At 40.9% G+C, this 15,063-nt stretch overlaps 1 protein-coding gene across 2 annotated transcripts in view; it reads right to left on the bottom strand.

The window, feature by feature from the left end:
• Positions 1–15,063, bottom strand: part of LOC139220988 (RNA-binding Raly-like protein) — a 47,708-nt gene that overhangs the window by 15,057 nt on the left and 17,588 nt on the right. Inside the window, exon 1 of one of the 2 annotated variants that reach the window (XM_070852883.1) lies at positions 11,265–11,364. The exons of the other annotated variant lie outside the window; for it this stretch is intronic. Within the exon in view, the coding sequence (XP_070708984.1) occupies positions 11,265–11,301 (37 nt within the window). The 5' untranslated portion in view covers positions 11,302–11,364. Of the gene's footprint in view, positions 1–11,264; positions 11,365–15,063 lie in introns of those variants that run through there. 2 annotated transcript variants of the gene reach the window in all.

Below are 15,063 nucleotides of genomic sequence, written 5' to 3'. Positions count from 1 at the left end.
TTTTCAGAATGGTCAAACTTGGGTTTAGAGATAAAAGGATTAGTTGATTAATCAGCTGTTCAATCGGTAGAAAATTAATCTCAGTTTTAAAATGATCTTAAATGGAATATATTGGGTGGGACAAAACAAGACATTGGAAGATGTACCTTGGGCTTTGGGAAATTGTAATTGTAATTTTATCACAATTTTCAGATATTTCACACAAAATAATTAATTAAAGTCAGATTAGGCTAATGCACACTGCACACATGGGGCAGCCAGGTATTTCAGTATTGGTGCTAGTTTAAAATCATTGGCATTCAAATATAAAAGTTAATGTTTCAGGCTTGCCAAAAAATGCTGAAAGCCTCATAGTTTACCTTCATGCAGGAACCACTTTATGCAACAACGACTCCTAAAAAAAAAAATTCAAATCAGTTTGGACTTATTTTCATAACTAACTAATCAGATAATAACTTTTTTTCTAATAACCAGTTATCAGTTTATAATGTAAGAAAATGGTGAAAAATGCCCAGTGCAGTTCCCCAGGCAACAGTGTGATTTATTCTGATTTCTGGTTTTATATGTTTGACAGTTCAAGATCCAAAAATATTAAATTTTAATGGCATAAAAACAGAGAAAAGCAGCTAATCATTTTTACATTAGAAGTTGAAACCAGCAAATGCTTGTCATTTTTTTCTTGACGAATGGAAAAACAAAAAAGCAGGGAGTCATTGAGAAGATAATTACGTAGTGGTTATGTTTATCAAAGATTATCAATTCAAAAGACGAATGCCTTAAACGATCTATTTGAGTGTTGGCATTCATTGTTTTCAGCATTTGATGATAAAACATGGTTTTCCTCAGACAAAAGTGCACAGAAATACTGAGTACTTTAAAATTTTGGTTTGAGAAAACTGTTTAAATGAATTGCATAGTTGGAGATAATAATGACTACCAGCAGCTTTGGTACAAAAGTACATTTTGCCATCCTCCTTCAAAAAACAGTTGAATGCTACTTAAGATGGGATTCTACGAACAATGAACTATCATTTCTCACTTCTGTTTGTGTGAAAGCGCCTAAAACGAACTAATTGCAAGGCATGCTGTTAAATATCATTTCTAATGCAGCTTTTAGGAGAACACTTTGCATCTTGCGCAGCACTAAACACTCAGTTATGAATGAGATGTACCACTGGGTCAGGGACCAAAGCTGTCTGCTTTATTTAGTGTTTGTTAGTTCTCCTCCTCTTCCCCGTTGGTTTGTACCATCGGTTTGTGTGCTTGCTTAATCTGCAGCTCCGTCAAACGGGGACGAGGGCGGAGCTGTCCGCGGTGCTGAACGAGATACAAAAGGTTTTTTAAGGTCTGTTGCGCTTATGTGTCTGGGTGGCGAATAAAAACAAAAAGGGCTCGACCTTGCAGCTGTTTGAACATACGCATGGTGCAATGTGAATTTTGCGGCGGCTGGAATTATTTATGGATGTATGTTTGAGCTCGACTCCTATTTTCTATCTTTCAGAGAGGGAAGGTATCTGTCTATAGACACCGAAACAAACACAACCCAGGTATGCATAAATATTTAAGGTAACCCGGTTACACTGTTATCGAGGGAAAAAAGGTTCTGGAGGTAAATTGCAGCAGAATGACAGAGGCACAGAGCATAAGTAATCACTGAGGACAGACCTGTGTTTCTCTGTCAAGAAAACAAGGATCCGTGACTCCCCGAAGGAACCTGCCCATGTGTTTTATTGGTCTCATTTGTTGCCTTACATCTGTCTCCCTCAGACTACTCTTGCTCATGCTTCCTGTTCTGCCCTCGGCCTCACCCCATCTCTTTCTCCATCTTCATTCCCCTCACTTTCCCTCCCTCCATCACCTTCCCTTTCCTCGCACAGGCACTCACACAAGACAATATCTAACCCCACCTCGCCATCCATCACTTTCTCTCACATCCCATATTTCTTCCTGTGTCTGTGTGCACCGAGGAAGCTCATTATGAGACATTTCAGTGGAGGGCATCACCTGTGGGGCCTTCCCTATTCGAAGACCTGTGCCGCCAACGAAAGCTTCGCAAGTCTCATTTCTCCCCTCCTTTCATTAGCAAGGGATGAATAACGGCAGAGCAATAGAAGTCGAGGCTTTGGATATATCAGGGCTATAAAGTGAGCAATATGGCGGCATATTGCAGGGGGATCACTGGGATAAGAAAGTACTCCTCTGAAAAGCAACGGGGCCCGAAAACATAAGGAGAGGATGAGTCTTGTGAGAATGCAGGGAACTGGAGGACAATCTTATATTCCTGGAAGGAATATGAATGAACCATTAGAGCAGGAACCAGGAATCCGCCGGTTCTGCTGAAGCCACAACAGATTTGGCTGTAATCACTCTGTCTCCCTCCCTCTCTGTTTTGTCCTGAAAGAGATGCTCTGCCTTTTTCCTTCCTCTTTAACAGAGGAGGGGGAAACCTGCTAATGACCTGAGGCTTGAGAGGAAAGCTAACAAGCCAGCAGAGGTCACCACAAGGTGAGAGCGAGGGAGAGATGGATGGATTGTGTCATCTGAGCCTAAGAACCTCTTTGTATTGACGTGGTCAGGTTCTTTAAAGTATGAAGACTATTGTCAAGACACATCCATCAATGTAGTCGGCCAATTGGTTGGTCAGTTGGTTGGACGATATGCTCTGGTCCAACCAATATGCAGATATGATGCAGATATGATGTAGCCAATTTTGTTTTTGAGTTACAGGGTATCATTTATTTTTTTTTTTTTAGGAGTAACACATTATAAACAATATGAATAAAAATAACATTCAAATATTTTCTACATATTTTTATTTTTCAACATATTTTTGTTTTGATAATGAGATTTTTAATAGACCATAAAGACTTGCAAGACAGGAAGTCAAAACGTACCAGTTTTCATAACTCTGGCGCCGTCCAAACCAAAGCCGAGCCATGGCAACGACGCCACATCCAGATGCAGCAGCTTAAATGTCGTTACATTTTTGTTACTGTTTGTTCAAATGTAATGCTAAAATGCGCATTACCTACGGCAGAAACACATTCACAGGCATTGGAAAATGAAGAGTGGGTTTTGTATTAACAGCAGCGGGTCGCATCATAAGGCTTAAGGCTACCAGAGAGAATGTACTCTCTGTACTGTGCTCCCCCCCACCGTCCCCCTGCCCCAATGACCAATCGATTGGTTGAAGAGTGGGTAGAATTTAAGTTGGTTGAGATAATCTTTAGTTGACTACAGCCCTAATTCAAACTGCAGTATTCACTAAGAAATACAGGCTCAATACCACTTACATCTACATGAGAAATTTGGTCCTTACACCAAAACCCACTTAAAGTGACTGATGCTCTTGTTTGGAGTAACACAAACAGCGGCTGAAAACACACTAAATGCAGTAATTTGCATGTCAAACGCCCTTGCTTTCATGTCAACTTTCCTCAGCTTCAACCGAGACTGATTTTGTTGGTTTCTGCTGCTACAAATGACCTGTCTGGACTCCTGCTGTGGTGCAGCACAGAAGCTATGATTGACAAAACAACAACTGATGTGATTCAGTTATCACCTTAAATACGCCTGGGTCCTCACACAGAGACTGAAAATAAACAGGTTGGGATTCTGTCTTTTCTTAAAGGAGATATATTACACACAATGCCATTTTTAAATGTCTTTTAAACAAACTAAAAGGCAAGACCATCCTCTCTCCTTCCCCCACCCCCCACCTTTCAGTAAATTTGTGTAAAAACACCCCATTTAGATGTGGACCTGTTTCTTAGGTCAAGTGTAGCGCCGGTTGAAGGGCTGAAAGAGGTCAGACGCTCATCAGACTGATTGTCCTGCTCACTGAAACCTGGATCCACCTATTGTAGTTATCCCACTAATTCATGCTCCAGTACAACTAAGATGTGTAAGGTATGAGAAAAGCCAAATTGCTCTGCAGTTGGCTGCAACACTCAACTGTTCTTCTTCTTCTATCAGTTTAACATCATAATAAAAAAATAAAAATGTCGAACTTAACAGGGAGTTTGGCTCACAGGAGGCATTCAGCAGGGTTCTGAAGAAAGTGAAAGTTACCAGCTGGTGTGTGGTACTCCCAGCAATCCATCCAAGCGATATTTCACAGGATAAATGAAAACTTGGACCTTTAAGAGGCTCTGAATAATGAAGTCAGGATATTATCAAAGTCAGCAGGATTCATCCTCTGGGAATCAGCACTGTCTGTACAAGGTTTCACGGCAATTAATCAATAGCTGTTGAAATATAAGTTTGGGCCGAAGTGGTGGTCGGACACACCAACAATGACAGTCAAACAGGTTTGAGAGAGTAAAAAACTGTAGTACAGCCTATATCTTAAGTTAAAATTAGACAATGGGTCAAATTTGGATGAATTTGGCACCAGAAATATTGATGATTTAAAAAGAACATTTTGGAGCCGTGAAGGCTTTGTCTTGCAGCTATGTCAAAGAGCTTAAACCTCTGAAATTTAATTTATAGGGCAGTCTTGCTAACCAAGAACACCCTGTCACCATAAAGATACTAAAAGTCTCTTCTCCTCTTGATTACCTAAAAAGCTTTGGTGTCACCTTTCGAGTCATATCGCAGATGTGCAGCACAGCGACCAGGTGACTGACTGCAATAAACTCCCTTTCAGACATATCAGCGAGGACCTTGACGGAATGAGAAATGTGCTCCTTTCTATTACAAAATCAGAGAAAAATTCTCTGCAGACGAGAGCTGATGGCTCTACAACACATTTGTCACTTTTTCCCTTTAGTGTTCTTTCATTTCATTCTCCTCTCCTCGCAAACGCCAACTGTCTACTTGATGAGATAAAAATTAAAGGCAAAGCCGGAGAAAGAATGAGAGGGACGCAGAGGGAGCTGCCCATCATCTCCTCATGGAACAAGAAACTCTGTTCAATTAATTAAGACATTGGGGAGATTGCCGCCAAGGTAACTAATCATGCAAATTGTTCCTCAGCAGGAGCGACGTAAGCAAAGAGACGAGAACGGAGTGAAGGAGCTGAATCAAGCAGGTGATGGACGTGCTGAAGGGACAGAGAAATTACTCTCTGAACTCTTCGCCGAATTGTGAAGCGGGGGCCGTGCTGTGGGAGAGGCAGGAGGTCTGAGATGAAGGAACTGCCGCATCTAATACCCGACGCTGTACATCATGACCTGCGGGCGAGGCCTTGGCTAGTTTGGGCATCATAAAACTCCACGTACGTCTTTCATCTTCCCTTCTCGGATATACTTCCAAGGGCTGATGAAGGCCATACTGCAGGTATATACTGACAACCTAAACTGACAGATTTCCCCAAAATCTCAAAGTGAATTACAATCAAATTTTCCATTCAGAGTGGGTCCTTACTGTGCCCTGACAGGTCCTAATTTTCACAAACGTGTTTCTGCTCCATGTTGAATCAGATGTCACATTTCATTCACGTCACTCTCAAGACATTAGCCTTGCTCTTACTTTTCTGTGCCTGCGTACCCCTAAATCAAGGTCACAAGGCACTGCGGTCCCTTCAAACTGAAGTAACCATTTACCTTTTCCTCTCAGTGTTGGGACAGAAAAAGAGTTTGCTTACAGGCACCTCTCAACAACGGGCGAGTGACAGCAGGCTAACGCTGCGGACGGCTGTTGTCTAATTACATGGAAGAAGAGTGGCGAGGAGACAGGGGGACTATCTGCATATCAAAGGTGCTGTTCTTGGGAGCTTTGAAGATCATCAAACGGGGTTATTCAGGAGAACCGTGAATCCAAGTTCAAGGTGAGTTGAGGTGACTCTCTACATTTTTCTGTTTGAATTCAAAATTTTTGTTTACACATCCTTTCGTGCCAAGCAAAGGCACAATGTAGAATTTCATTATATGGGCCATTTCGTTTAATTGACTTTAACTTAGGGGTGGGCACTATGATATCTTAATATCTCTGGTTGCACAGGTATTAGGAAAAACCACTGAGCAATTGCTTGCTGGCAATTTTGGTTTTTTATGTGATTTTGGCATCAATATGATGAGGTACATTCATGTTAATGTTATCCATTAACAGTGATGTCTGAAGATACATGATTGATTGTGTATAATATATAAACAATTAATTGATTAAACAAGAGCATAGTTATCATGTCAACTAATGACAGTAATTGTTAGTTGGAGCCCTGTAGGCTTGTACATATCCTGTCTCTTCCACCCTCGCTCTAATGTGTTATCAAAGGCATGAAATGAAATATTTGAGTATTACTTTTAGTTCATTTTAAGCATGCGTATTGCAAGAATGAGCACAAAGATTACAAGACATTCATTCTAAACCTTCATATAAAATTATTGATTGTCGAGCTCCAAATATCCTTTTTCTTTTCTGAAGAAGGCCTGGCTCTTCTCAGTGGCTAGATTTTATCATTTGTATAATCTAAATGGATGGTTATTTCACAGTGGAACTAAAATGCAAGAAACCTCAGGAATCCTCTCTTTGTGGCTTAAACTATTATTTACTTATAAAACATAGTTTGCTCAATAAAATGTCAGAAAATAGCTAGTTTTACAATTTCCCACTACCCAAGCTGACATTTCCACGCTTGTTTTGTCAAACCAAACCAATGATCGGTATCATATAAAACTAAGAAGAAAAACAGCAAATGTTACCCTTTTACAGGCTGGAATTTCATCTATATCTGTGTTGTACGAATTTAGCAACCTTCCCCATCTTGACAAAGATCTGTGCCTCAAATGAAAAAAAATTACATCCATCTTCCATCCCTCCACTTTATAATACAGACCAGAGTTCACTAAACAGCCATTTTATTATATACGACTACATCTCAGTGAACACCCCATTACAAAACTGGAGCATCTCTCCATCTGTAAACACTCAAGTGTGACTTTCAGTCTGCTGTCCTGCCTCGGTGCCTCTCTGAGGCGGCATGGACCGGAGTCCAAGGGGATCAGCTCATAATCCCCAGCCCCTTCAGGCACCGGCAGAACAGATAAAAGCATGGCATCGGTTTGAGATCACATCCCTCTGTGTGACCTGTAAAACCCAGTGAGCTGTCTCACACGAGTCAACAATGATGCACTTTAAAAAGCGGGCGACTCCGGCAGCTGGACGGATGAACACGGCACAGTGAGGAAGCTTAGCGGTGGGGATCGAGGCATGAAAACAAACACCTCGCTAACACATGAGCACTTAGAACAACTGAGAAACAATGACAACCGGTGATAATCAGGTTATTGCCATTGACTTTCCTCGCTGCTAAAAATAGGCCCTTTTTGGCTCTTTAGCATTCTGCTTTAAAACCCCCACTTAGATATTTATATTTCAGTCAAACCAGGAAACAAAGGGAATTATTGATTGAGGGAAAAGCTTATTGGCCTACATGCTTTAAAAAGATGCAATTTCGTGCCCGCCTTTCAGATAACATGTTACACATCCCTGCGCAGGTTTCTAAATGTGACAGACGAGTGCTGTGAAAGGAAGAGAGACAGGGTGAAATGTTACAAGTTCTGTAATTATTTCAGTGCACTTCCATGACATGTGATGGACATTAACTTCACCATTTTTCAGACTGCTACACTGCTGCAGTCATCTTTCGACTGCACACATTAGATCCAATACTCATACAGTACATGCCACCACAGCATGCTGCTTTAAATATTCTGCTGCTTTATGATAACACACAAAACAATCTTCCATTTTGCAACAAAAAGCTTTTTGTACACAGGAACGTAAATAATAAGGTGTCATTTACTTGTGAGAGTTGGCGTTTTCTCCGTGCATCAGTGCATCAGTGTGTGTGTGTGTGTGTGTGTGTGTGTGTGTGTGTGTGTGTGACTGAATGCTTGTCTTTATTTCACACTGATTGGCGCTTCTCCTGGCTACAGTCCAAAACAGCCTTTGCTTCACTAAATGCGAGTGGAGCTGCTGGTGGGAGAGACGAGGACTCTGGGGGAGCGACATCTTGTGACATCTCTGTCATATTATTTCATCATCGATAGGAGTCTCATTAGGTCCTTTCTGACAGATAAAAATCAAATTTTCAGGACAGAGTGGAGTGTGATACGGTTGCTTGGACAGAAAATAAAAAGCGTGGAAGCACAGCTGGCGAAATTTTGAAACTGTGGCAACCGCATCTTAGGTGGCAACTAAAGTATCTGGAACGGATTATATTCTGTAATTGCTTGTGATTTATTCAAGAGAAGCAGAGCAGCAGCCTCTAACAGCTCCACCAAGGATTGTGTGCCCATGATTTGTATTCCTTCCCATGGACACAGAAACTGAAATTTTGGGCAACATGGAGCTAAGCTGAAAAGAAGTCTGGTCTTGGAGGCAGAAAAACACTCACACGCACAAAACCACAACTGCCCTTGACACATGGCTTGAGATACATGGAGGACATCTGACAGAAGATGTAACAGCCTGCCTCCTGCCCCCCCCCCCCCCTACCCCCATTCTCCCTCTTCCATCAGCATCAGCAGCAGAGCACACAAAACAGCCACAAACTAACAACTGCAGCATGGAAAAACACATCCATTTGTCATGGGCTGCAGCCTTTAATTGCAAAACTGAAACTGTAACTGAAACTAGGAGCGCTCAGGCCCAGACGTGTGGGGAGAGAAGCTGCAGAGAGGAGTCTAAAGAGCGTGTATCCACAGGAAGTTTCTTTGCACAGTCAATTTTCATTAGCACCTATCGGGCTTCTAAGTCTTTGTTTGCTTGATGATGAAATCACACAACCGCATACTCCACACAGTCCAACATGTGACACATGCACACAAGCAAGGAAAACAAATCCCGCTGGTGCAGAGGGCTGGAACCCCATTTGATCTCCAAAGACTCCTGAGCTGCAAAATCTTAAATATTTATGTACTTCAACTCAAATACTCATGCTCTGACTCACAAGAAAAGAGTCTGAGAGGGTTTTTTTTTTTTGGCTTTTCTAATCAAATTAATCACAAACCAACATAAACATGCTCACAGGCAAAGAGTTCACCTTTTGATAAAGAACAAAGCCAATGGCACACATTTCCCAATAGGTGTTACTGAACAGGGATGGGTTAGCACATTAATAACACAATAATATATATCTTTACCAGATTATTACTTATTAATTAATAAACATTTCATTTTACAGTTTTAGCACGTCTGTGCTGCACTGTTCTTTCAAAATAAGAGCTGCCAGTGCTCGGACAGAAATAATAATATCGTTACAGTCTCAAACTTACTCATCTCAAAAGTTTCACCTACATAAGCCTCCTCACAGTTATACGTCACTCACACATCCATCACTCTAGCGTCGCTGAATCTGCAGTAAAAAAATTTAAAAAAAAAATCCCAACCCCACTCTAGTGAATGTGACACAGAAGCACAAGACCCACTGTAGGAGTGAAATTTCAATCATCAGTTACAGCAGTGCTTCACTGTGTTTTTGGTTTTTTTTTCTGTGAGCACCTCTTCCAATGTTCATGCTTCAACCCACTGAGCCTCTGAATTTACAGTTTCAGGTTTGTGAGGCGTTATGAGACACATAAGGAGCTGAGCAAGGTGACCAACTCCACAGCACCTCACAGAAAGGTGGCATCCACTATACATTTCAAGCACCAGCCAGTTTATCCATCTTGAAAACAAACAATAGACACCCAGTCCTCAGCAGCCCCCTAAACAAGATCATCTTCACCATTTTGAGCCCATGCACAGATTACTGATTTTTTTCTTTTTCACCATCTCCTCGCTCTTTGACTAAAGAGCTCCAGTATTTCAGCGCCCGCTGTTTCGTGACACCGACTCTTCTGTGCTTTGTGTCCAAATTTGTGTTTCCTCCCACCTCATCTGTATACAAGCTGTACACCCAGAAAGTCATGCAGCGTTATCTATTTGTAGCCTATACAGTAAACAATACAGTCTTGCATTTCCTCTGCAGGGAAGAAAATCAAGCTGTCTTTCTCTCACACCAGCATCACACTCTACAGATGTAAAATATGCACCAAAAACAAGTTAGCTAACAGGTAATTAGTGAACCATCCATCCATATGCTTTAAACATCAGAGCATCCTCTGGCTCCATGCAGCTCTAACAGGCTTGCTTTAGACAGGATTCTCCAGGCTTCATGATACCATCCCTATTATACAGTCGAAGAGCTCGAACAAACCATTCACTTGCTGATTATTTTCTCAACTGCTTGGTTAATCATAACACCATCAAAGTGTCAGGAAAAATTCAAATTCAATCTGCCGTCAGACCAAGGTGACACCTTCACATTCCTTCCTTTATCTGACTCACAGTCCATAACCTGCAGATAGACCGCTTACAATCCCCAAAGTAGCAAATCCTCACAATTTAGAAGCTTGAACTAGGTAATGATTGACATTTTTGCTTGAATAATGACGGTTAACGCCTCACTGATTGTCTTCACTTATCTCTAATGCTTTACAGCTACACTGTCACACCTTTCGTGCTGCTTTCAGGGCCATTATTCATTCCACTCTACGTGGTTTAGACTTAAACCTGCACATCAGCATGAACATTTTACTTACTCGCCGTATCAGTGGAGCAACAATGTGGAACAAACTGTGTTTTCACGACAGTAGAATGTGTGTGTGTGTGTGTGTGTGTGTGTGTGTGTGTGTGTGTGTGTGTGTGTGTGTGTGTGTGAAAAGCACCAGCAGGACAGGTTTCACATTGAATGAATGAAATGAAATGAAATGGCACTTTGGAGCAAAAGTACTGTTTACTTTAGTTAACATTTCTCAGTATGACGTGACAGATTCTAACTGAAAGTGAACTGATCCTCAAATTCTCATTATCAATCGATCCCTCACAGCCTTGATTACTCGACAAATGAGATAATGTATGCCAACTTCAGCAGAATGAACACATTAGAGCAGGTGCAGGATGTCTTTCCCAAACTATCAGCTTGACGCAAACATTGATCAGCCAGCGTGCAGCAGGTTACTCAAATTGATATTAAGTTAAATATATATATCTATATCTATATCTAAAAAGGCAATGAAGACAACAGTAGGCAATGTTGGACCAAACCACAAAAGTGGCGGATCTACTTCTAATTTCGGCACCCTGAAACTGTGTCTGCGTAAAACCACATTTCATGCAAATTCTAACAACTTAAACAGGCCTGCGCCCGTTTTGAAACAACATCCTGGAGCTCATCAATCACGGCTCGATATTTTGCAACTTGTATCGAGCGTCAGCAGCACAAAGATAATGTCCCCGCCGCGTCGCGGAGCGCGATCGACGCTGTGGAAACTTACATCGATGATTGCGGCGCTTCCCCTTGTACATGGTCATTACGTACGGGTCCAGCTTTGCGCTCTTTCAGATCCGCTTTGAGGTGGTGGAGAGAGAGAGAGACACGGAGCAGGCAGGAGGAGGGCTTGCTGCGATACTTTCTGAGTCTGACTGGGTAGAAATTAGCCCTTCAGACGGAGAATTGGAGGCGCTGCTTAAGCGAGGATCGTACCATGTCCGGAGAGGGGAGAGGGGGGGACCGGGGATCCAGTGCATCTGGATCACACACACACACACAAAGTGCTGATCTCAAATAAACAAAATTAAGATGCAAATTGTAATAGATGTGGAAAAGAAACAGGCATGGCTTTACGAAACAATTGAAGGATACTCAAATTCATTGCAATCACGTTGACTCTCAGTTCATCAGACACCCCTCTGTTCACTGGAGACGTCCGGAAGTCTTCCTCTCTTTTTGACCTGATTCATTTAATGTGGTAATATTTTATATTTAGGCTGTACAATTATGTTTTCCTCAAACATTAAGTTCTATTAGTGATTATTTGCTAATCTATAGTTTAATAGTCCAATATTGTGTTTTGTTTGTTTTTAAAGAAATTGAATATTAATTAATATGATTTTAAGAATATAGATGTCATCATAGGTACAGTATATATAAATTGGAGAAAATGCTAAATATGCTCACATGCTAATGTTTACTGTGTTGGCCATCTTAAATTAGTATCTGAGCATGCTAACATTTGCTAATTAGCACTAGACACAAACTAAAGTTTAGTTTTGTAGGTATTTGGTCAAAAAGTATTTGACAAACGTCAATCTGGACCTGATGATGGCACAAAAGTCAGAGCATCATCAGTTATCAAGTTATTATTACTCATCATGACAGACACGACTCCATGGAGTGACTTTCATGTCCACCAAATAGTCCGTAAAATCAAACAATGTCGACCTCATGGTGGCACTACAGGATAATGAGAACAATGTCATTAAGATTCATCCTCTGAGGACAATAATCCATCCATCCATCCATTGTCTATACTGCTTAAGGGGTCGCGTGGGGATTTGAGCCTATCCCAGTTTACACTGGGGGAGAGATGGGGTGCACCCTAGATTAATAGTGGCATCTTCATCTATTAGGGGTTTGACTAAAATGGTGGACAGTGTGCCCTACATATTGCTAGCATGGCTAGATATGCTGAAGGAGCTGGCACTATGTCATCCAACAGCATTTTTGCCACTTATTGTTCTTCAAAAATGCTTCACGCTTACTCAGACGTTCTGCTGAGTATAATTTCGTCCACATTCATTCATAGAGCACACCCTTTACGTTAGATTTTCTCTCAATCCAACATTTGAAATAGGACCAAACCCTGAAATCAAATACTGTCTGTGACCTTCAAGGCGATACTGTTTCTGTCTCGTTCACTCTGCAAAGCAGTGATAGATCCCTTCTGCAGGTGAAGCAAGAAGGAGGTGGCATCCAGCACTCGGATTATTATCTCACTCCGCACTCATACAGTGACATTGGCACAGAAATAATATTCAACTCCCTCCAAAACCTCTGGGCACACTTGAAAAAAAAAAGGTGCATCTCATCTTACTTGCAAAGGGGATTGTGTTGCTAAGGAGACAAGGATATGGAAGCGGCCTGGATGTTGATTTTGAGAGATTCATTCCGCTATTACATTATTGTTGTATGGGCTGAATAACAACACCTTTTCTTTTTTGGGCCCAAGATGAATTGTGCAGTGGAAACAACTCTGAAAGCCAACTGCATGAAAGTAGCAGGAATTCAATCAATATTGCTCTCCTCTGAAACTGCTGCTGCTCTCACGTAGTCCACAATGACAAATGGTCTTTGTTTTTTTTTTGTTTTTTTACTTTGAAACTTACAAAAAGATAAAACTCCTCAAAGTGAATTGTGAAAATCAAATACTGTATATCTGGTTCATGCGCTGTTCATGTCATTTGTTGTAAAAATGGATTTTTGACACTGTGAAATTGTTTTTCTTCACATTTAAAACAGAATTTCTTTAGATAAGCAAAAAAGAAAAAGGTATAAACATATAACAATCATCGGCAACCAGGAAAATCTGTATTTAAAAGTATAATAGGGACATCTGCTGTCCATGATGGATTAATGCAACAGCCAAGTCTACAATAGGAAACATGTAATTAACATGGCTGAGAATGAAAAAAAACCTGAATTCCTCATTATTAATACTATTTATGCGTCATTTTCTGATTTTCTGAGATGAAAGAACTGCTTTGCACAAGACCATTTCTATTTAATATTCCCGATTGACTCAAGGTCTTTTTTAATGAGCATCAGACAGAATAAATCTCTGAGCAAAGCCAGACTCCTTGATTGAAATTTTTACATTTTCTTGTGAAGAAATCTGTCGTTTTTTAAAAAGTTAAACTCTGCTTTATAAAGCAGAGTTCAGCAGCCTTGCAGTTAGTAGAAACACTTGAGATGTATTGAGATATATAAGTGAATTTCCTGAAAAGTGAGATCACTTCAGGATCAAATCTGAACCTTTTCAGTCACTGCACCACCTCAGCAAGGCAGATGCTTTCAGACACACTAGCTTGAGCAAACCTTTGGTGATAACAGTTTTGTATGAATTTATTAAATGACTATGTATAATGTAAAAGGTGTTGCTCATAGTGATGGGAATTATGACCCCATTTTGCAGTTCCTCTCAGCTATACAGAGCTTTTTTTAGTGTCTTTCAGCTCATTGTTGTGGTTTTCTGATCTGCAACACATGTTTTGGTTCATCCTCAGTCTCTCAGTCATTTCTGGCTGCAACAGGCAGCCGCTTAGCGATGGGCACTCTGTACTACCTACCTATCACTAAATGGCAGACAAACAAAGTTAATGACTAGCTGCTGAAAATGGGGCAGCATTGAGCAGCTAAAGAGCTATATGGAGACCAAAAACAGAGTTAAAAGGAGGGTGAATATTGGGACTTACATTCACCTGGTGGCCAGAAAAGAGTTTGCTGTATGAACTAAAAAGCTAAAAATATGTCAGTGTTGTATTCACAAGCTTGAAGAGAAGCTAAAAACCTAATATACATTTCTTCCTAAAGGACCACAGTGAATTTCCACAATATCCATCACTGCTAGTAATATATTACAGCCTCTCTTAAGCTCCTACTGTTCCCGTGTTATAGTGCAACAGCGAGCGCAGGGTTAAATCCAGTTAAACTGATTTCATATAACAGCTGAATCCTTAGTGTATGGGGGAAAACTGAAAAGAAATGATGGGATGTGTGTTATTTCTCGGATGTAATGATTTCCTTAGGAGGAGTATACCATGTTTCTAGGACCCTCATAAAGTCTTTAACGCACTAGACATTTTTAAGATACGAATGGCTTCCAAGAAGATGCATCAACCTAATTTAAAGTGCTCTGCATTCCCTGATGGCATTTGAAACACACTCTCTGTTAACAAATGACCCTCATTTATAGCCAAGATGGAGAGATGCTGTGGATGCCCACGGGGAAGATTTTCTACATGATGGATATAAATCTGCTCAAGCCATCTTATCTCATTGGCCTGTGACTTGCAGCCTCTCTTAGCTCATTAGACAGGCGCTGCTTTTGGCACTGAGTAATTGCAAATGTATCTAGAGTGTCAACTGCCGCAACTGCTTAGCAGTCTGTGACAGCACATCATCTCTCTTTGCTAACATCATGCTTACAAAAGCCTGAACGACTCATTTGCGTAGATTCTGTCCAATTTGGCAGACCGGTGTCAAGCTCAAGGTGTCTACAAATTAAAAAACACAGA

Source organism: Pempheris klunzingeri, chromosome 21 (genome assembly GCF_042242105.1).
Source record: "Pempheris klunzingeri isolate RE-2024b chromosome 21, fPemKlu1.hap1, whole genome shotgun sequence".
In the NCBI taxonomy this organism is placed as follows: Eukaryota; Metazoa; Chordata; class Actinopteri; order Acropomatiformes; family Pempheridae; genus Pempheris; species Pempheris klunzingeri.
The sequence above is the reverse complement of the archived record's forward strand: the minus strand, read 5'-3'. Positions and strand labels throughout refer to the sequence as shown.